This window comes from Eucyclogobius newberryi, unplaced genomic scaffold, assembly GCF_026437365.1.
Source record: "Eucyclogobius newberryi isolate DKJ021-1_F unplaced genomic scaffold, fEucNew1.0.hap1 SCAF_22, whole genome shotgun sequence".
NCBI classification, from domain to species: Eukaryota; Metazoa; Chordata; class Actinopteri; order Gobiiformes; family Gobiidae; genus Eucyclogobius; species Eucyclogobius newberryi.
Genome location: NW_027315857.1, coordinates 12,712,646 through 12,736,192, shown reverse-complemented (window position 1 = coordinate 12,736,192; position 23,547 = coordinate 12,712,646). Strand labels below are relative to the sequence as shown.

Sequence of the window (23,547 nt, the reverse complement as noted above, 5' to 3'; positions counted from 1 at the left end):
TTTTTATCTGATGTTTTAAATCAGATAAACTAATAAATCAAACCAGAGCATTGGCACTGTAGTCCTTAACCATTGCTTTAAAATCATTAAAAGGCATAAAATAATTACATTTAAATAGTCTCTGTTTTGTTCCACTGACAGGGAGCAAAGTTGCTGGAGGCAATTGTAAAATAAAAATGTTGGTGAATACTTGATCTGAAGTTCAGCAATGTTAAATTGTTAAATAATTAGGCAAAATGCCAACAAGAGCCTCATAAAACAAAAGGCTGTTCTCTTCTGGCATCCAACGATTGCCATCCTAATCTAGAGTATACTTCACTGTAGTGGGTTCTGTATCCTTCTCCTGTAATTAATCCTTAATTAAGAGGAATACACTTTTTATTCCCAAAGAAGAATGATAATCTGTCTTTAAGTTTATTTGTCAGCCCTTGTACGTGTTTGTTGAAAGAGAGTTTATGGAGTGATGGCTGCTTAGCTTGTCGGGCTGCAGTGGGAGCAGAACATATAATGAGCTTGGACACTTATTTAAGAAACTGAAGAAGAACAAAGCCACCAAGAACCCGGCTAGCCATGCTACACCTAAACTAGCTAGCCACGCCGCAGCTCCAGAGGAGACCAGGGGCCAGATAGACCCAGTGATTATGGTGGCTTTGCGGGAAATAACTGATAAGATTAAGGCAGTAGATGGCGGAGATGCGTGATTTGAAATACAAAACTGGGGAGCTGGACAGATGAGCCACAGCAGCCGAAAATAAAATATTTTATTTGAAAGACACGCGGCAAAGTGGCAGATTTTATGAACCAGATACATATCCTGACTGACAAACTGGATGACCTGGAGAATTGTAATCACAAAGTAACCTGCAAATTGTCGGCCTTCCAGAGGACACTGAAGGGAAAAAGGTGTTCAAGTTTATGGAGATTTGGATATCTGAATATTTAAATTGGCCAGGCAGATTTGTACTGGTCACAGGAACTATTAATGGAAGTGGAACTTCTCTAAATGTATATGCTCCCCCAGGAAGCAACCTCACTTTCTATACTGAAGTTAAAGATCTGACAAACCACTCTGAGGGAACCCTTGTCCTTGTGGTGACAGAAGCTTGCATGTCTCAAACTCACAAAGTACTAGTAAATCCCTCGTTTTAACTCAAGTGACACCCAAATTTCTTGTTTTGTAATAACATTTTATGTAACATTTCTATGAGCTGGCTCACCATTGTTCAACAGTGGTACCAAAAGCTGGTTGAAAAAAATCCTACTAAGATTGTGACAAAAATCCACTTGAATATTTTGAATCACTTGCAGCAGAAGGGGCTACTCTGTGTGGCCAATCGAGTTTATATTAATTATAAATACGGAACAATTCTGATTGAAAGCCATCAGCAGATACAACTTGAGCTCCAGACGATCCAAAGAATGCAATGATCTATACTGTAGAATCAAAGGCCAAAACAGCAGCAAATTCTTCATGATAAATGAATGAGATGCACCAAGATCACTTTAGCTACAACTCTGTGTTTAACGTCATTGTGGCAACAAATTGAGAATATATCTTTTGATAAACTACACTTTATCTTCCAACTGTTGTTTTTACACACTCAATCTTTATTTGATACACAAGCCACAGCAACTGACATCTCTAAAAACAGTTATGTGTAATCACTAAAACATGAAAAATGTATGTACCCAGCAGTGGCAAATATAATTGGACACAAACATCAGGACAACATGATGCTTGGTCACACTCTGACAGCAGTCAACAAAGAGCCACTTGTTCACTTGTGATATGAGATAGAGCATTATTTCCCATGATCCTCTGCTCTTGTGTACAACGTGTGTATTCAGGCCTGGCATTTACAGCATCTGTTCGTCTGTCCACAGTTTCTACTCAGTCCCAGACCTATTACACGCATTTAATCATTTTTAGGAGCAACTACAGCGTCACGTGATCTGATTAGGAATCTGATTTATCAAGGGGTGAAGAGTTTAGAAGTGGTATTGCAAACATATTTTTAAATACTTTAATAATGTCGTAATGAAGTTGAAAACCCCAGATATCAGTCAAGCTCAGCGGTGTCCAAACGTTTTTCACCGAGGGCCACATTTTGAAACTTATATGGAGCAGAGGGCCACAAACAACCCGACAATGTTGAATTTGAAAGTGAATACTTAAAGATTTTGCATTTGGCATTGTTCGATGAGCATCCACACCTTTAATAATACTCGGGACATTAATAATAGGTTGTTATCACATAAAAATGTTTGAATTCTTCCAATTTTACAGTAAAAGTACTACTTTTTGTTGTTTGTACCAACTTAGCAGGAAGCCAGAGGGCCAACAAAAATTGGTCTGCGGGCCGCATTTGGGCCGTAGTTTGGACATGCCTGGTCAAGATGTTCCTTGTCACACAACGCGACATCTTTAACTTGAATTCCTTTGCCACGGTAGCTTACTAACTATTGGGTCAGCAGATGTATTAGTTCAACTTTATGTGACATTTGATGAACTGACACCTCCATGATGCTCCTTTAAGAACTTTCCCAGACCCCCAGACAGACCGTTTAGGATGATTTTCGTTCTATAGAGACAATGTGCCTGCTCGAGTTCCCCGGCAGCGGTGGACTCACACAGATGTGCCGCTCACATGCATGGCCCTCCGAATTCAAACACAGAATTTAACTACAGTCCCGCTTCAGACATGGAGCTGCCGCTGGCCTGTCAAAACCGTGCAACCTGATCTAACGCCTTCTTGGCAACGGACGGCATGGGAAAGGACATGCACCTACCGTCCCCTGCGACCGGGATCTGCAAAAGAGGCACACGCACGTCACTCAAAACTCCCCGGTGATGAACAGGCTCGCCCACCAACCTCAAGATTACAGCTGGAATGGATTGACCCCCACCTAATAAAATTCTTCCACGGTAGTCAAATTACAGGAGCTGAAGGGTGGATTGTAAAAAAGTGATCGTTTTGAAGACTGCGAAGCTAAAAATACTCATGCCTGCATTTCCCAAGAGGCCAAGTTTATTCTCAGGGAAACTCATCTCACTTGAGAAGTACTAAAGGCCTTTTGCAGTTTATCAACACAATCATGACTTGATGTGACATATCAGAGAGCCACAGAACTCAAACTGGTGCCACTGCTCCCTTATTTGAGTGGCAACAAGAGTGTAATGTGTTGTGTGCTCTGACGCACGCACCAATACTAATCACCCAAAGGTAAACAAGGGATGTTAATAATTCATGTATGGCACATCAATGCAGCTAGTTGTTAAGATTAAACTGTGTGGGAAGGACGAGAGTACTGACAAGATAGCTCTTGTTGTCTGGGTTTTATCCTCTTCTATAAACTTCTTTATGCTTATCAATTGGTAGTGTAATTAACTGTGAAGCGAGAGTAATTCTTTCATTCGTGTTTCATAATAAAGGTTTGAATTTAAAAAAAAAACTGATGTCAAAAAAATGTCAAATACTTTAGAAAAGACAAATAAAAAACATTGTTCTCGTATCATTAAAATTGGGGCCCACAATCTAACCGCCGCACATCCTTTTCTTGGAGTGAATGCGTGACATGGTCCACAACATTGCGGAGCGGCAGACCTTGTGTCATCTTTTATCAACCACCAAACAATTTCTGCAATGCTTGTAATGACAAACAAGACGGCTATAACATGACTCACCCTAAAACTGAACCTTAAGCCACTAGCGATTCATGTTCCGGTTCAGGATTACCTCGTACAATTAAGTGTCACATACTTCGCATAGTTCTATGAAACACCTTGCGAATCATGACACTTTACGTGGATTTTGAGAATGGTTTTGCTTGGGGGAGCAGTCGGTAACATGTTAGATAAGAGCAGCGTCGTGTTGCAGATATTGACCAGATGCAGGCTACGGGACACGACCCCCGGCGCCTTTTATTGCTGTGGCACTTCTTTCAAGTTGGTGCCAGGAAACGCCACTGTAGCTACAGTGAATCCCTGATTATAAGACCCCCAGTATTTTGCACCTACCAGTTCTATCTAGCTCCTTGAAAATCGCAATCCGCCTTTACATAGAAAATATATACTTTAATCGAGTTATTATACCGATGGGAAACACCACTTAATCTGAGAGTATCCAAAGAGTGTAAATCACATACACCCTTTTGATACAGAGCGCTCAAAATTCTTAGTTAATGGCATTGCATTTATTTAGTGCTTTTCTATCTTCACGGAACCAGGTTGAGTGTCTTACCCAAGGATACAATGACAGTATTCACCCGAGAGAGCTGGAATTGATCGCTATGCGCTACTAAAATATTATAAAAGTATTCGCAACCAGTTTAGACATTTAAGTTAGAAAAAAAGACACCAATCTCATTATTTAAACAGGTCATATGCATATTAAAAACAAGCCTCTTACATAAACCTAGCTAACTGACTGAAAGTTGGAATACCCATCATGAATCTCATTTAAAGCGGAACGGAAATATGAGTGGCAGCCAAAAACAACTCCCTGCCCGAGATACTAGAGTGGCTGGCCTTTTAAAGTCACCAGTCTACAGTATGGAGGACACGCAACAGCCCACCCAGGACCCTCGTCGCATGGGCTCAGAGCCAGATCTCCGGGGCTTTAAACTGGCCTCGTAAGCAAACGGCGTCCGGATCTTGATTGAGGCGCCACAGCGGGGTCACACGGTATACTCATTTCTCACACCAGCACTTCTCAGCCAGTTAAAAATGACCCCGGGCAACATAGCGTGGTCTCTTCTGTGGGGACAGGGAAGATTGTGGAGACAAGCACGGGGCACAGCGGGACAGGTCCATCTCACATGACAAACTGTTTGTCCCTCGAGAAAATGTACTTCTACCTCATTTTTTACTTAATAATGTCAAAAGTTTTACCTATTTGTAACTATTATGTTTTTTTAGGACGGAAGCCTTGTTGTCCTTGATCGTTTTCTCCATTTTGTAGCTACCATTAGGTCACTATGTTAATTAAACATATTTTCCTTTACATTGTATTGTATTTGACGTATATGGCGTGTTAGGGATTTAGGTTAAAGACATATTTCAGCAAACGTCTTACCTCTACGCTCTCGTTGACTTCTATACCCCCATCATTGTCGTCGTCTAGCTGTTTGTGGATGTGGCGGAGGGCCTCCAGACTGAAGCGGTCCGCCTCACCCATGCATGGTGGCATCACGATAAGGCAGGGATCTGTGAAGAAAAGGACATAATACTCAGATTATGGTGTGTCACAACAACCGGTATTTTTAAATTGTTCCAAAAACTATCCAAATAAGCCCCATTTCCCCCCGACTTCAGCCTGTTGAAGCTTGAGAAGTCACAGTGTCTTTTAGTGGCCTTTGTCGGACACCAAGCAGTATTGTGGGAAGCTTAGTTCTTCTTCTCTCGCCTCTTTTCATTCTCAGAGGCCCGTTCAAGTTCATGCTCTCTAACACGAGCTTCTACAACCTGAGCAGACAGCAGGTTCTTTTAGAGGCCTGCACATGTGCTCCGAGGACAACAGCCTCAACCCCATGGATCTGTGCTCAAACCACGCTGAATAAACCTGTGGGAATCTTGGATGTTTGAGGGGTTTGCCCTAACTGAGCATGTGCAGAGGAGAAGCGAAGCAACAGCGGTGCCAAGTTTCAACAAACTGACTTAAAAACTAGCATTTCAATTAGAGACAAGTGTTTGCAGTACATCCAGAACGCTGCTGCTCTGGTCCTGACTAGAACCAGGAAGTACCATCACATTAGTCCTGGTCTCTGCACTGGCTCCTGTGGCTCAGAGAATAGACTTTAAAGCAGAGAACTTCAGGGACCGGCCTCCTACTGGTGCCAGAGTCAGGACTAAACATGGACCGGCCTCCTGCTGGTGCCCAGAGTCAGGACTAAACATGGATCGGCCTCCTGCTGGTGCCCAGAGTCAGGACTAAACATGGACCGGCCTCCTGCTGGTGCCCAGAGTCAGGACTAAACATGGATCGGCCTCCTGCTGGTGCCCAGAGTCAGGACTAAACATGGACCGGCCTCCTGCTGGTGCCAGAGTCAGGACTAAACACGGACCGGCCTCCTGCTGGTGCCAGAGTCAGGACTAAACATGGACCGGCCTCCTGCTGGTGCCAGAGTCAGGACTAAACATAGACCGGCCTCCTGCTGGTGCCAGAGTCAGGACTAAACATAGACCGGCCTCCTGCTGGTGCCAGAGTCAGGACTAAACATGGACCGGCCTCCTGCTGGTGCCCAGAGTCAGGACTAAACATGGACCGGCCTCCTGCTGGTGCCAGAGTCAGGACTAAACATGGACCGGCCTCCTGCTGGTGCCAGAGTCAGGACTAAACATGGGTAATCCACGTCCTGTGCATTTGACTGAAAGGCTTTTCTTTGCACTCTTCTCCTTATGTCTTAAACCGTTTTGTGATTTCTGTCTGTGTGATTTTAATGCATTTTCCTATTGTGTGAAGCATTTTGAATTGCCTTGTGTACGAATTGTGCTCTACAAATAAACTTGCGTTGCCTTGTAGCTAAGGCTCAGTTCACGTTTATAATGATCAGAAATACATCCAGCCATTGAAACAGGAAAGGTGCTTTAGCTCAGTGGGAAAAGCGATCGTCCTTCATGTGGGAAACTGGGGTTTGATACCGACTTTTGCATGTAAGGTTTTTGTGTTTTGTTTCACTTTTGCGTACAAATGTTATCCCCATATATTGATGAAGTCTGCTTGTCCCATTCAGAAAATTCACCACACACTACTGACACACTATATTTACATTTAGGGATTCTCTGGACCCCGAAGCCTCACAAGACAAATACCTGAGGAGCTAAATTCAAATGTGTACAGTTTAGACAAACATTAGAAGGAAGTAATTAGAATTACTTTGCACAAATTAGAATATGTTTGCACATTTTACGGAAGCCTTTAAGGGACAAACCACACCCTCCCTTTGGTTATCCTTAGCACTATTCAAATTCAGGTCAGGAGAGCACAGAAACACAAGCTAAATTGCTGGGCAAGTTGCGTGCTCTTGTCAGTCGCAGAGCGTTTGGGCAGCGCTCTTCCTCGCACTAGCTTTTACTCGTGCTCCTTTGGGGAAAACAGTCCATTATTACAGGTCTCTGAGGCCGTTTGAGCTGGCCAAGCGCCAGTGTGTCACAGAAGAGCCACATACACAGCTGTGTAAAGTTGATCAAAACACTGGAAAGATTTGTAACTGTAGGTCACACTGAAGTCAAAATAGTACCATATTTTAATTCTCAACATTCATTTGCACTTTTATTAAATCTAATTTGGTTATTCTCGTTACGCAAAATGGCAACCAATCACCATCAGGCAACCAACAATCTCAGCTAGCTTGAGAATAATATAGCAGTGCGTATCATTGTAGATAACAGCAGTATCTGGTTGTGTCAGTCCAAGCAATCTGTGCTGAATGAAGACACAAAGAGTACATCAGCGTGTCCGCCGTGAGGCCAGCGTCCTGCCACGGTCCTGCTTTGTGTCGCACGAGGCAACAGCTTGTTCTGACATACAATAAGAAATCCTAGCAGCTTTCATTGACAATTTAATTAGTCAAATTGAAATCTCGCACAACCTACTGGCAGACTAAGGCTCAGTTTGTACTAAAGAGGTTATAGATAGTGGTAAAAGACAAATCTGATTAAAGAATATATCAGAATGTCACTGTTGATATTGAGATTGGATTATCAATAAAGACATTGCAGAGACTTTGACAAAATACTAAATGGCAAATCCCATCATCAATAAAAACAAATTCCTCTTGCATCGTGGTTCACATCCGTGTTCACCGCATGAGAACACGTTACACAACGCATTTGCTTAGCCTGCTGGCGTTTACATAGACCGGGGTTTGCATAGGGAGATCTATTTGACTGTTGACTCATTTAAAAATGGCTCAAAGTTTCGACTGTCCTTGTGTTTGAATGCCATGTTGATGAAGGCTCCGTTTTAACTTTACAAACATGCTTTTTTTACTTCGGCGCCGGTGGCCTCATTCTGTTATATCTTTGTTCTCAATTTCATTTCAACATCATCTGAGATCAAACATTGTCATGCAGCCATTGTAAAATTAACTAATGTGACAGCGTGAGCGTTCCCATTCGAGACATGTTTTAAGCATGTTTCAGATGAGTTCTGTGACAGGAAGTGACCTGCACTGACCCCGGCGTGTACCAGGGGGAGTCGCTGAGATTTGAAACAGCAGTGTGACAAAATTGGAAAGCACAAAGTTATTTTTAACTCATCGGGACGCGCAGTTGTCAGGATGTAAAGGCTTAACAATGGCAGAGGTCCCCCTTGTTCACACACACACGCACACACACACGCACACACAGATGTTCAAAACACACACGCAGCATGCAAATACACGCAAGGAAGTCATTTTACAATAACACGATATGAAAGGCTGTCACCGTGTCTGGCAGGTAGCTTTCAAAAGATTCCTTTACTTTAAAGTGAATAGTTAAAACGGTAAATACTGCGTGTCTCAGTGCGTACTCAGTACGGGCAGTATTGTTAAAGCTGTTTAGGAGAAAACAGGAGCAGCAATGTGCCCTCTGTGGTGTTAACGGTGATCCAGACCTTTGGGACAAGAGGCCATTAGCAGACAGTTACCGCCCATACACGTATTATCGAGGGAGACGCACAGGAATCCCGTATTGCCAAATGCAGGTGTGTCCGGCGCGGGTTAATCCATAGATGATCCGCCGACAAGTGCAACTCGTGTGTGATTGTCAACATGTGTGTCTCCTGCAGTGGTTGTGTCACTCGTGCGGCGTTAGGGCTGGAGGATACTGCAATACAAATGGAATCGAGATCGCATTCCTGTGTCAAATTCTCCTTTTCGCTGTTTAATGCAGCTGTCTGCTCTTTTTCCTCATCCACTCCTTCTGTCGTTGAGTGACTCTGAGTGAGTGACAGCATAACAATGAAGTGTGACCTTTCAGAAGAAGCAGAAGACTTTATTTACTGTTGAAAAGCAATGGAAAAAAACATGTGCATGAATCGTGGCGAAATCAAAATTGTGATCTGGCTCCAAGGAAATCATGATGTTTTTTCTATACTGAAAGAAATAAGCACACTAGGAAAAGAAAGAGGTTTTGAAATCTGTATTTAGTATTGATTGATTACCTTAAAAATTAAATAAAATAGCATTTGACATTTTTGTGTCGTACCAACTAACGTATTAATCAGAAAAGCACATCACAAATAAGGGCGGGCGATACTGACAAATTATTCATCTCAATATATTTTGGAGACTTCCTATTACAAAAAAAATACAAAAAAGCAGAAATATCACCATACATCCTTATTTGGAATTCAGGTTGTAGATTTTAATTCTAAAAAAGCTTAAAAATTTACCGTATACTGAGAGAAACATGACTCGTCAAAGCTTCCTTTTGTACTGTGGCGCTGTTGTAAAATGATAACGGTAATAGATTATCTTTTATAAAAGCACATTAATTTGAACAGATGTTATGACACAAAAGTCAAAAATGTTTACTTCAGCCATGCCAAACCAAAACTTTAAATCATGCAAAGTCAAAAGGCGATGTGGTTCACTGCAAATATTTGAAATGATTCTTGAGGTACCTCTCCAAATTGTACACATTCCACAGCCTAAGTGTGACCTAAACAGCACGAGACTAACTTTTGTTTTTCAGAAATACAGGGAATATTTAAATTAACATAATCACAGCCATAAAAACTTTAGTTCATCATTTGGATCAGGTTGCATGGGTCGATGTATGTTTTTTTCCCATTGTATCTGATGAGTTGTGCTCCCACTCTGCACATCATACAAGGGCTCTTAAGCTTAAGGAGGACGTTCTGAAGAGACACACTAAAATAGAAATGCATCACAAGTGAAGGCAGCACGTGCAAAAACAAGGTGAAGGCGTCTGGTCATGTGGAATTTATCTGGCTATTTCAAAAGATCCAAGAAGTTTCAATCCAATAGAATCAGAAGCCAAATAGCAGTGATTTTGCTAGTTTGACTTCTTTCACTTTAGATGCTTACTCCTTTAATCAGTCAAGTGAACAGATCTTTTGACTCTGCTTTATTAAAATAATCTACAAACGAGAATGATGACTGAACTTCTGGTTTTGATCCATTTGCGCAAAAAAAGACGTAAAATATCTTTGTGTGTTTAAGCAGATATAATTGTTGCTCCCTTTGCATAGTTTAGTCTGGTCCAAATGCAGCAATTTTCTGAAATCAAACACTGTTGGGTGGTAAAAGGTCCTTTATGAACCAACCTGCAGTGTCAGTATCAAAGTAAATAAAGTGTATCATTTCAGCTCATGAATGACTTATAAACATCAGCGTCTGTAAATGCCACAGACTTTGCCAACATCAGGGCCGACAGAGGAACAGTTACTGTCAAGAGTAAAGATACAGAAAGCCGTGAGCAAACACACGTCCATATTTGAAAGTTCCTGATGCCCTGTGAAACAAAGGTCATCGAAGGCTTTGAGGTTTGGTAATAAATCTAAGCCGCACAAGCAGGATAAAAAAATGAGTAAAGAGCTTGTGAGTTCAAGCGATTGTGCCGACATACAAAGCAAGTTGTTTAAACATCGTCATACAGTCATTGATGAATTAATAGCCAAATCAGTGAGGCATTTATGCTCAAAGTAAGGACCTGGCCAGGGACACAAAGTGTTGCACTTTAGGATACAGCACAGAGACTAGCAGTAAAAGGAAAAAGCAAAAAGCTTTCTAACAAGGACGGTAATTACATGTTTTTTCTACTGTATTTTTCATTTTATGTTTTATTATTGCTCTGGTAATCCAGCCATTGCTAATATGGTTCTTTGAGTAATTCACAGTGTATTGTAATGTACAAGTGATTAACAAGGATTTAAAGAAAACATGGAATGTTGTTTAACCGGCAAAGGCTCACAGTTGTGAAAAGCCGTCCCAGACTCCATAAGCCGAAAAAGATGAATCACTGCAGGAAAAGATTTTTAATTAACTCAATAGTGTTATCTGAATCCAACATTTAGTTATGGATTAAACCACATGCAAAGTTCCAAATGTCACACACAAAGACGTTTAAATACCAAGAAGATAAAGCCTTTTATCTCCTTTTGTTTGGTTCAGCGTTGAAAAGAGCTCACATTCTGACCTACAGATACTTCCACAGTTACAAGAGCACCCCTCCTCCTTAATGGGCAAATATAATCCTCTGCTTAGGCCACAAATCCAGAAAAGAGCAGACAAGTAGAGCAAAACGTGTAGAGGCCCACCAAGTCAGAAAGACTTCCAGAAAAGGAGACACTTTTTATGCCCGAGCTTCATTGGAATGTCTCGATAACAGTCCAAACACGAGATACGTGATGGATGTGTCTGGAAGTGGACAAAAATAGGTAGAACCTTTGATGTTTAACTATATGGAGAATGGCGCGATATCACATGCTGGGAGAGTTGTACAATCAGATTTACTATGTCAAGATAAACCGCTTAGACATATATATATGATGGCTGGATCCTGCATCATCAAAAGGGACAAAACAGCACAGGCCAAGATATTTCCACTTACAATTGAAGTGGTACTTTGGCAACATGGCATGGAAGTCTATTTGAATGTATAGATTCTTCAAACAGCTACTGCAAACTGGAGCAGACTGATACAAACATGGGATCCACTTTGCACTAATGGTCAGTCGCTCTGACGCAGCCACAACAGGCTCATGCAGATCATTCAAGGTCCAGAACTCAGATAATCAGACCAAACTCTGGCCGATATGGCTGATATTCCACCTGGGCATGTTATACATTGTTTTAAAGCTTAGACTCTCTAGAATACAACCATTTATCCAATTTACTGACAGATTAATGTCCCAATACTTAGCACAGCTCCATTTGTCTTGTGCAGTAGTTTGTGTGAGACGCCGTGGTGCAGCTGAAGCAGCTTCAGACGCTCCGGTCCGTGAGCTCTCTGACCATTCACGGCTCGGACTGAGGCAGCGCTGGATTTAAAGACTCTGAACTCAGCTACAAAGTCAAGAATAAAAATAAACTTCAGCACAAACACCACCATTGACAACATAAGACTTATTTTTGCTCAAAGTGTCAGTGTGGAGAGAAGATTCTGGTCAGGATGAAGGACTGTAGAGCTGTTAGCTCAGACAGTTATATCCACCCGGTCAGGACACTGGGAACAGGGTGCATGTGGTACTTTAGGTTGAGTTAATGAAGCTCAGGCATCAGCAAAGGTACAACAGGTGGTTGAGTGTATGTTTGGACATTAAAGAAAGAAAAGAATAATATTATATATTATATATAATATTGTATGTGTATGTATGTATATACTATATACTATATATATACATATTTACAAGAGGTATAATAATCATAAAGTGCACAACACATCCTCAGAAATACAGTTACATTAGCATGTAACCTAACAACAAACATTTTACAAATAAGAACCTGAACAACACAACTGTACATTAACTGAACAGCGGCAAAGGACTTCTACATTGTCAATACCTTTCTGAGGAACATGAACTTTCTGTCAACAACGTACATCTCGATCTGCCGATAGATTGAGCCTCGTGTTGAACTAATCCACACTGTTCTGAAGGGTGAGTTTACTACACAGCACCACTACTGGACACATTATACTATCAACTGTCTTTCCAACAATGATATTCACTGGGGACAATCTTGTCTGTGAAGAGTTGTGATCTGAGATGGCCTGTCTGAGTGTTGTAAATGTGTCCGTATCCATGCCTCGTTTCTTTTGTTCACTTTAGTTACCACAACATTGTAAACATTGCCTCTGTCCTCCCATTGGCTACTGTAAAGTGAGTACGGCTGCATCCGTGTTTACAAGACTCACATTGACCTGTAAATGTGCCGTGAAAAGAGGAGCAGGCTCGTAACTTTAATAGTTCAAGTCCAACAAAAAGAACGTTGCGCAAACAAACTTTCAGCATTTAAAATTCACTGTTAAGAGGCAGAATAACAGTAAATGTCACATTAACAAAATAATTTAAAATGAATTGAGCGTTTTGTAATCAACTGCCTATAAACTATGATTTTACGTTACCAAATATATCGGCAGTTATATTGACACCTCCAACTTCCTCATATATCCGCCCTGTATCGCATGCTTAACCCCAGACAAATGGTACACTGCAGGTTACTCGGGAATAGTTTGACTTTGGAAGTGGATAAATGTAATGCCGTTGAACATTTCCATCACTCGCTGACACACTTTGTAAATGAGACGGGATTACACGTTGAATTTCCTGCCAACTTCCAGTGTGTCTTCCACCTTCCTGCTCGACAGGATGCTTTTGTTTTTACAAATATAACTCGTGGTAGCGAAGAATAACACTCAGACCGTAGTGAGTAACTTAAGATGTGTGGTTCCTGTACAACACTAAACGTTTGCATAAATCTAAATGTCTAAATGTCTAAAGTAAAGCGATATTGAAACAAATGAGACAGGACTAGGCTTTTGGAAGTTCGCAGCATGAGCAAAAACCCTGATGATCTTACAATGCTAGACAAATATTTCAAGCTCCAAAATGGCCACAGCTCGGGTTTCTTCTGAGAACTTTTGAACGTCCGTCAAGAGAAGAATCGAGGAGGAAGACATTTGCAGTCGACGAGAATGCATTTTTACACATTTATCGTCAACATACGCTTTGCTTAATTGCTGCTTTGAAATTAATTTGTTACGGTCCTGTCAGAATAAAATTGTCAGCGGCGACAGAGTTAAGAGGAGACGACATACCAAAGAAATCCAAGCCGCTCTTTGCCTCTGCGGCCCGGGCCAAACCATCACGTGAACTCAGGGGGAAAGTCCCTGAAATCAATTCAACGGACTCCAGCCAACAGCATTTGTTTGCTTGTGTTTGAGGAAACGTTGCTGTAGGTATGATATTTTAATTATTAGGGATTCACAGTGGAGGGTGTTCAGTGCTGCCTGGAAGCAAGTCCGGGTCATTTGTTTGGTGGTTGAGTCAGATGTCAATATTGTAAACATGGATAACTAAACATGGACAAATATGTGTTTAATGAGGCAGAGATCATTGTAGAACTATCAACTTAAAGTGCGTGAGTTTTGTTTTCTATCTCGCTCCCAACTTGCATCACAAAAGGGCCGAGCACGTTTTGCACCGTTTATAAAAAATAACCTCACTCAAACACTGGCCGCAGTTTAAAAATAATGGAAGCACTAATTGTCACTTTAGCTTCCTTTGATCGCACCTCACACACCAAGTGAAATGCACGAGTCGAGCAGGTTTGAGGCCCCTAAAGTCTGGGCGAGCGCGGGTCATTTCGGGGGAAATGAGATGCAAAGCAACAACCGCAGCTAATTAAACATTTGATTTCGACGCCTGTGAAGGGCACGGCATTGGCTCTTCCTGTGTTGAGGTGACAAGTGTTATCACAGCGTTGTCCTCTTCTCATAAAAGCTCAAGGTCACGACCCCTGGCTAGATATTATTGTGGACATTTGACCAGCCCAAAGTTGCTATGTACAACATGTGTAATTATTTGCTAATTGATACTAAAGAGACTGTTCACAAGACTAAAAAGAACTCACACACACACCTCGCACCAGCTCAGATATTCATCTCAGATTGACCTCTCCTCATCTGCTCTAACTTAACATCATATGGTCACTCCTGAAGAGGACCTTACATGTTCAGCTTTTATGTTCTGAGCACATGGATAAGTTGCTTAAATACAGTATATTGACCAGCAAACGGCCTGTAGTGGACCTACCACATGCCACAGTGTCATGAGGAGCCAGTCAGGCCACACACTGCTGCAGAGCTCAGGGATCAACACCTTTAAACGCCCGGATACAGCGGGCAGAACAACAATAGGCTCAGTCTGAGTGGGGGTGCAGTACCCACAGTACTCACAGTACTCAAAGTACTCACAGTACTCACAGTACTCACAGCAGGAAGACACCAGAGTGACCTACATCAGGCTCAAAGCCTTTGTGCATGGCTGAACCAGCCTGGTGCCACTGCCTCTCGTGATCAGAGAATGATCTGGGCCTCACCTATCAGCCACATGTGCCACGAGCGACAGAATGACACAAAGAGACCGAAACATGTCCGATGAAAATAGTTTTTTACCTCCCGTTTTTACCTCAGAGCTTATATTTTCAGATATTTGTATAATTTCTCACTTGGCACACTCCACAATACTGACATTTCTTAAAAAGCTATAGAGAAGCTTGAAAAGCCATGTTCTTCAAGGATCTACAACCAATGAACCCGTATACCATAAACTTGTGTATTCACTTGGGTAGATTTAGCTTCTGGCACTATGAGACACACACATGCAAACTGAATCAGAATAAAGGCTCTGCTGGGTAAAGTTTTAAGTTAAAGTGACACTGAAGCCAGTAGACGTGACATAAGCACAAATTACTGACGTCTAATACATTTTGCACTGCAGTATAATTTAGCCTTTAGTTACGACTTACGGTTTCTTGTACTAGTTTTTTCCCCCAGTATTGATGCTTTTTTTTTTTTTTCCTCCATCAGATTTGTGCAGTGCCCTCTTCAGTGTTCAAATAAAGCTTCATATATTTTCATTAGTCTCGTGCTTTCTTCTTAACATAAGTGTAAGGTTCCTGGATGCTTTTACTGGAGCTATTTGAAGCAAGATATATATATAATATTACTCAGAGACAGTCAAAGACACATTAGAAACTGCAGTTCAAGCAAGATTACAGTCTTCATTTATTTCGTTTTTAATCATAGTCAGATTCATTTTCTTACCACTCGCGGGTGACTGTAACACGGGGGGGGGGACATACAGACTCCACCCACTCTCGCCTCAGTTATAATAACCAATAGTCAGTAATACATGTCCAAAACAAATGCCTTTGGTTCAGCATGGTCATTGAGACTTGCATGGCTTGTTAAACTAGCCTTAATCCAATCTGTGCTTTGTGCCCTGGCTGTGACAACGGGCACAGTGGAGTTAACCATTACATAAAACCTTATTATCTCCCCAGAGAGAGCAGCCAAGTGTGGGGCGGCCCGGTGTCTCACAGTATTAATGAGAAACACTGTAACCTCCAGTCGCTGTGAGGTCATCCGCAGTTATGGCCGCATGGAAAACTAGCAGATTTATAAATACATTAGCGGTCTGTTGTGCTTGGGGTCTGCCGATATTGTAGGGATCACAACACGAAAGCTCTGATGGAGATCGCAGCAGCTGACCACTCTAGGCGTCGACGTGGCCAGAGGACAGACTGAGGTGTTGTTCATACGTGTTAATCTGGGGAATGACAATCCTCGTTGCATCCGCTTAGGGTTTGGGTCATTTTCAAGGCAGCGGTCAAACGGAGAGACATATTTTGTGCACCTGGACATTACTATATAACATTATAATAGTTCTTACATTGTTGTACTAACCTTTAATACAAAAACATTAGATTACCGGTAAATCGATGTCTTAACATGTCGAGGAAAGGTGAAGAATTGGAAGTTTAAGTTTTGTTTTATCCAGGTTTTTCCACATTTGGCCAAGGCTAAATTTGCTGCACCACTGAGAATTCTCACCATGGATAGTTCCTCTATCAGGTTTCTGTCATTCTGAAGCAGAGGCCATAGATTCTCAGCTCCCTTTGGGACAGAATGGACAAACTATTGTGTTGATGTATTGTCAATTGAGAGGTTGTGGTGGCTGCCAGTCTATAATGACGACTATAAGCACATATTAGGCTCATGTGCATTAGCATTGATTATTCTATTGTCCATTCAACCAACAAATCTTAAATGCTAGTTTATGAAGTCAATGTACCAGGTCTTGCCAGCTGGACAATACTTTCGTTATAGAGGATATTATTACTGTGACGATGCTTTTAGTTGGGGTCAATTTTTATTGGGCTTTCAAAGCATTTCCCAGAACTGCTTATTCTACAAAAGAATGTCTTTTTGTGCGGTCTTCTGTTCTGTTATTATTAGCAATGTCAAAACCACTAAAAAAGGTACAACAGCAGAAGGGAAATGCTAAACAAGCTAAATACACAAAACAATATGTCAGATCACATCTACAATACGATATGCTCCTCCAAAATGTGCAGCAAATGATTAAATAGAGCTTCTAGATTGACATGAAAGTCAAATATTTGTTTCAAACTAATATTAAGAGCAAGTCTCCTCAATATACAATTATTCACACTAAAGAGTTCAAATGCAGTATATAATGTTTCTGGAAGGAGCGTTGTTAAACTCAAAGATGTTCCAGAATGTTCCACAGTATAGAATTAAGAGAGCGAGGGCACCCAAACACTGATCTGACCTCTAACTTGACCTGGTGGCATTACCTGTTGTCTTCATGGAGATAGATACGTTTAAAGCCATTCTGTGGAACATTCCAGGTAAAGAAATAACAGCGTTTGATCCTAAAAGACAGAGGGTCCTCCAGGTTGAGCCAAGTGCAGCCCCTGTGCCACTCATGTGATGGCCCTGAACTATATGGGTATTATTTTAAATTATACTATTGTTTCAAATGTTAAATGTTTTGGATTTCTACTCACTGGACAATACTGTGTGCTTCTACTGAAAGTGTTTTTCAGACTTCCTATATCTGTTCTTCTGTATCTACCTCTGTATCTACCTGCGTTTCACCAATGAAATTTCCCCATGTGGGACAATAAAGGAATATCTTATCTTATCTTCTTGAGACTGTTAATATGAACTGAAAGGATATACACACATATTAAACCTTTTTCCAGTTATTTAGTATTAAGCTATAACATATAGATAAAATATTGATCTAAAATAAGCACTTCCACTCACTTCAAACCGGAGACATTTTTCAACACAACTTTCCCTACGCTTATGATTTTTGGGAATAATCACAAGTGCAGTGCAGTGGGCGAAATCTAGACTTTTCTGAACACTCAAGGCTCGAAGGCAAGAAAATGCTACTCAAACATGCATGAATCAATCAAAAAACAACCGAGTAAACTGAAGATGAGGAACATTGGGTTAGGGTTCGATGTTTGGGTTATAACATGTTTCAATTTAAATAATATTTCCTCTCATTTATTAATACAATAAAACAAGCAAAAACAGTTGTAAGGAGTCTGAAAAAGAACACCTCCCACCTCCTTCCACAACATGAAAACGTGTTTTATGTTTGTTTTTTGTCGTTTTATGTTTGAAAAATAAATAATAAAAAAATGAAAAAGTGTTTTGAACCTGTGCACTCTTTGAGGGCAGAACGAGGGTTAAATAAATACAGTATCTCCCACTGAAAATGCACTGAGGCCAAAGTATAGAACGGCACCTGCCTTTAGCGTGTTTGTAAAGGAAGAGTCTTTAGAATGAGGACAGTCTGGTTACACATACATGTTACATACATGTTACATACATGTTTACTTCAATGGCTTTCCAAAGGGAATGTTAGAATGACTCACCAAACATCACAAACTATGAAATGTAAAAGGAAATGTGAAATCAACAGCACTGCTTTGTGTAGTTTACTGATGTAGCGCCGACATGATCATAAATGCTAACTGTCTACCAGGCTATAGTAGACATTAATGCACCAAAAATATAGCTTTTGAAACTAAAATATTTGTATTTCATCAAGTACCACAAATCCAAAATATATGTGAACTTAAGAAAATGGAGCTAGAAGTTACTGTTACATATTGCAAACCTTTATATCAATACCAGTGTATAACAATTCTAAACACGTCACTCTGGAGGGTCTATAGTTGATACTTCTCATTTCAAACATAATCATATTAAAGTGTTATAGCAGTATATTGACCAACAACACTTTAGTCTTTGCATGGCATTTTAAGCTATCTTTACTGCGCAAACACTCACTTCAGGCACAGTCTAAGGAAGAGGCAGCTGACCTTTTCCATGGACTCGACAGGGAAATGTGTAGGTTGTTGTGAGTGTTGTGCACCACACATGTTAATATTGAAAGGTTTTGTGTTCATATCAATCAATATTTACTCTCTTGTTCTTTTATTTTCTGTTGCTTCTTGACTTTTGACCCTCACAATCATAAATGCTTAATAACAATGTCGGATGTTGCTTCAAGACCATGGCAGATGCACACCTAATATACCAATACTTGTTTCAGATACACAATATTTGCCTTTGACTTGTATTTGAGGAAATAAATACTGGTGGTGACAGGTGACGCTGCCAATAATAAGTGGCAAATAATGATAAATATGTCAGGACGTGCGATGGGGAAGGCGGAATGTGATTTAAGTTTTTCACTCCAGGACTTGGTTGTGTTTGTGTGGGCGATCTCATGACAAAGCCCAAAAGGTGGAGCTGAAAACAGTGAATGATGCCAGTGAAGTCACCTGTAGATGTAGGCCTACTAATGTTTCCCTGGTGGGGCCGATGTGGCACCTGTTGGGGCCAACATTCAGTTTAACAGCATCGATAAAGGCAGCTCTGGTGGACTAAAGTCGATCAATAGTGAGAGCTGGATGCAGATGGAACCCTGCTGTCAGTCATCATGAGGCCTCACCAGTGGAGGGCCAAGGGGAGTCCCATGTGTCCTTGACTTTGAGTCAATGCATGTAAAAAAAAGACATTCCTACGCAGTTGGATAACACCCAAATAGATTCAAATTTGTTATAAAACAGGACGAACATCATTTGTTTAGCAACCGTCAAAGCTTCCATGGCGACAGCGCGTAAAAGCATTCTTTAGTCACGCATTTCTCTGCCATGTAGAGGGACTGTGAGGACAACAGCCCGCAACACCTGCCATCACGCTGCACCGGGCAATCCGCGGCTTTCCCCGAGAAACCACAGGGGGGAGACCGGGGAGAGACGGGGGGAGACCGGGGAGAGACACGGGGAGAGACACGGGGGGCTAAACGCTGTACATGCGTAAACACAGTGCGTGGGAGAGCCTCGGATGGGGCTTACCTGTGACTGCCACATGCGCAGCTTCAGACGTGTGGCTGGGCAGATCATTCGCGTAAGTGCCCTCCGAGCCCAGTACCGCATAGATGACGAGTCCACGTAGCAGTATGTTCACCACCGCGTGGATGTAACTCATGATGGAAAAGAAAACAACAAATCTACACAAATCCAATCCGCGGAGGTGGAAAGACACGGGCAGTATTATTGGGCCGGTCTTCTCCACGAATCCAAATGTCTTGTTGGCTGAAGATGTTTGGTAAATAACGAGCGAACAAATAGCGCTGCAACTTAGAAAACGCAGTTGCAATGAAATAGTTAGAAATTAATCGTGGCACTGAACCGCACAGGAGCGTGAAAAATCCATACGAAATAATAGTTCATCGTGGGTCATTGGCAAGACAAACTAGTTTGAAAGAAGACTCCGGGGATAAAAAAGCTAACAGCCCCTGACCGCGTAGCTGTCTGTTTGCACGGGACGCCTGGTTATGACGAGCAGTCCCCCCATAGCGCTCATCCACACTGTTACAAACAAGAACATCATCCCTCAAATGTGGAGGGGAAACCGCGCGACGTGTGCCGAATGCAAACGGCGATCGCGGCGCCGTGTGGAGGAATTCCCCGTCCCCCAAAAAAACAAAGCGCGAATACACGGGCACCAACAGAATAATCCCCCCCCCGATGCGCTTCAAATCTGGCCAAGTGCGGCGTTTAATCCGTCCGTGGCGCCGACCGTCTGGGGACCGTCCCTGCACTTCCACGTACAGCACACAAACACGCGCCACAGCCTCAGCATAGTGAAGAAGAGAGTCCTCGGTCCGCCTCCTCCTCTTCACATGATAGTAACAGATCCAGAGGGGGAAAAGGCGTCTTCCACAGCGCTCCTAATCCTGCCGCGACCTACATGAGTCAGGCGGACCCGTCGGCGCACTTTCTAAATGAAGTTTGGAGCGAGGGGCCGCGCGGGGTGACACAGGATCCTCATGTCGTATCAGCTGCTCTCGCCCCGGCGGATGGCGGAGGCTGGTGTGGAGAAGGCGAGCGAGCTACAACCGGGGGCGGAAGTCACTGCGCCGGCACCGGGAGTGGTGGTGGTGGTGGTGGGGGACCGCCGAGGCACCGCGCTGCTCGGTCACCGACTTTCCCCCAGCGGGGTTTGAGGTGTCATGGTTTTAGTGGCGACTCGTGGACTCGCACACGCGGTTATTGCTCTCCTCCTGGCGTGTTCAGGGCGTCGGGAGCAGGGACGCCGCGGGCCGGACGCGCCGCGACAAGCGCATCGGAGCAGTTATAACTATGTATTTATTTTCATGAAAACGAGGATATACTCATATTCATTGTTGTCTGCTTCCGCACAGCGGGTCTGGGGTACGTCCAAGTTTTGTCCCTAAACCGGCCGCTCTGATTGGTTCGCTTGTCCCAACATGGCACCGTGTGATTGGTGGATTGACACATCGCTCACGTTTGGGTTTAAAAAGCCGAACCCGCGAGTTATGACAGCTCTTCATGCGCCACAGCAGCTGTGTACATCACATCTGACACTTCATGCACCACATCTGACACTTCATGCACCACAACAGCTGTGTACATCACATCTGACACTTCATGCACCACATCTGACACTTCATGCACCACAACAGCTGTGTACATCACATCTGACACTTCATGCACCACATCTGACACTTCATGCACCACAACAGCTGTGTACATCACATCTGACACTTCATGCACCACATCTGACACTTCATGCACCACAACAGCTGTGTACATCACATCTGACACTTCATGCACCACAACAGCTGTGTACATCACATCTGACACTTCATGCACCACAACAGCTGTGTACATCACATCTGACACTTCATGCATCACATCTGACACTTCATGCATCACATCTGACACTTCATGCACTACAGCAGCTGTGTACATCACATCTGACACTTCATGCATCACATCTGACACTTCATGCACTACAGCAGCTCTATACATCACATCTGACACTTCATGCACTACAGCAGCTGTGTACATCACATCTGACACTTCATGCATCACATCTGACACTTCATGCATCACATCTGACACTTCATGCACTACAGCAGCTGTGTACATCACATCTGACACTTCATGCATCACATCTGACACTTCATGCACCACAGCAGCTGTGTACATCACATCTGACACTTCATGCATCACATCTGACACTTCATGCACCACAGCAGCTGTGTACATCACATCTGACACTTCATGCATCACATCTGACACTTCATGCATCACATCTGACACTTCATGCACTACAGCAGCTCTATACATCACATCTGACACTTCATGCACTACAGCAGCTCTATACATCACATCTGACACTTCATGCACTACAGCAGCTCTATACATCACATCTGACACTTCATGCACTACAGCAGCTCTATACATCACATCTGACACTTCATGCATCACATCTGACACTTCATGCACTACAGCAGCTGTGTACATCACATCTGACACTTCATGCACTACAGCAGCTGTATACATCACATCTGACACTTCATGCACTACAGCAGCTCTATACATCACATCTGACACTTCATGCACTACAGCAGCTGTGTACATCACATTTGACACTTCATGCACTACAGCAGCTGTGTACATCACATCTGACACTTCATGCACTACAGCAGCTGTGTACATCACATCTGACACTTCATGCATCACATCTGACACTTCATGCACTACAGCAGCTGTGTACATCACATCTGACACTTCATGCATCACATCTGACACTTCATGCACTACAGCAGCTCTATACATCACATCTGACACTTCATGCACTACAGCAGCTGTGTACATCACATCTGACACTTCATACACTACAGCAGCTGTATACATCACATCTGACACTTCATGCACTACAGCAGCTGTATACATCACATCTGACACTTCATACACTACAGCAGCTCTATACATCACATCTGACACTTCATGCACTACAGCAGCTGTATACATCACATCTGACACTTCATGCACTACAGCAGCTGTATACATCACATCTGACACTTCATGCACTACAGCAGCTGTATACATCACATCTGACACTTCATGCACTACAGCAGCTCTATACATCACATCTGACACTTCATGCACTACAGCAGCTCTATACATCACATCTGACACTTCATGCACTACAGCAGCTCTATACATCACATCTGACACTTCATGCACTACAGCAGCTGTGTACATCACATCTGACACTTCATGCACTACAGCAGCTCTATACATCACATCTGACACTTCATGCACTACAGCAGCTCTATACATCACATCTGACACTTCATGCACTACAGCAGCTGTATACATCACATCTGACACTTCATGCACTACAGCAGCTGTGTACATCACATCTGACACTTCATGCATCACATCTGACACTTCATGCACTACAGCAGCTGTGTACATCACATCTGACACTTCATGCATCACATCTGACACTTCATGCACTACAGCAGCTGTGTACGTCACATCTGACACTTCATGCACTACAGCAGCTGTATACATCACATCTGACACTTCATGCACTACAGCAGCTGTATACATCACATCTGACACTTCATGCACTACAGCAGCTCTATACATCACATC

At 42.5% G+C, this 23,547-nt stretch overlaps 1 protein-coding gene across 3 annotated transcripts in view; it reads right to left on the bottom strand.

The window, feature by feature from the left end:
- Positions 1 to 23,547, bottom strand: part of stim2b (stromal interaction molecule 2b) — a 41,138-nt gene that overhangs the window by 15,515 nt on the left and 2,076 nt on the right. The window contains exons 1-2 of one of the 3 annotated variants that reach the window (XM_072458572.1): positions 19,924 to 20,134; positions 5,076 to 5,206 (exon numbers count right to left, since the gene is read on the bottom strand). In XM_072458572.1, the coding sequence (XP_072314673.1) occupies positions 5,076 to 5,206; positions 19,924 to 20,056 (264 nt within the window). In that variant the 5' untranslated portion in view covers positions 20,057 to 20,134. Of the gene's footprint in view, positions 1 to 5,075; positions 5,207 to 19,923; positions 20,135 to 23,547 lie in introns of those variants that run through there. The other 2 variants (XM_072458573.1, XM_072458574.1) reach the window with 2 other exon arrangements.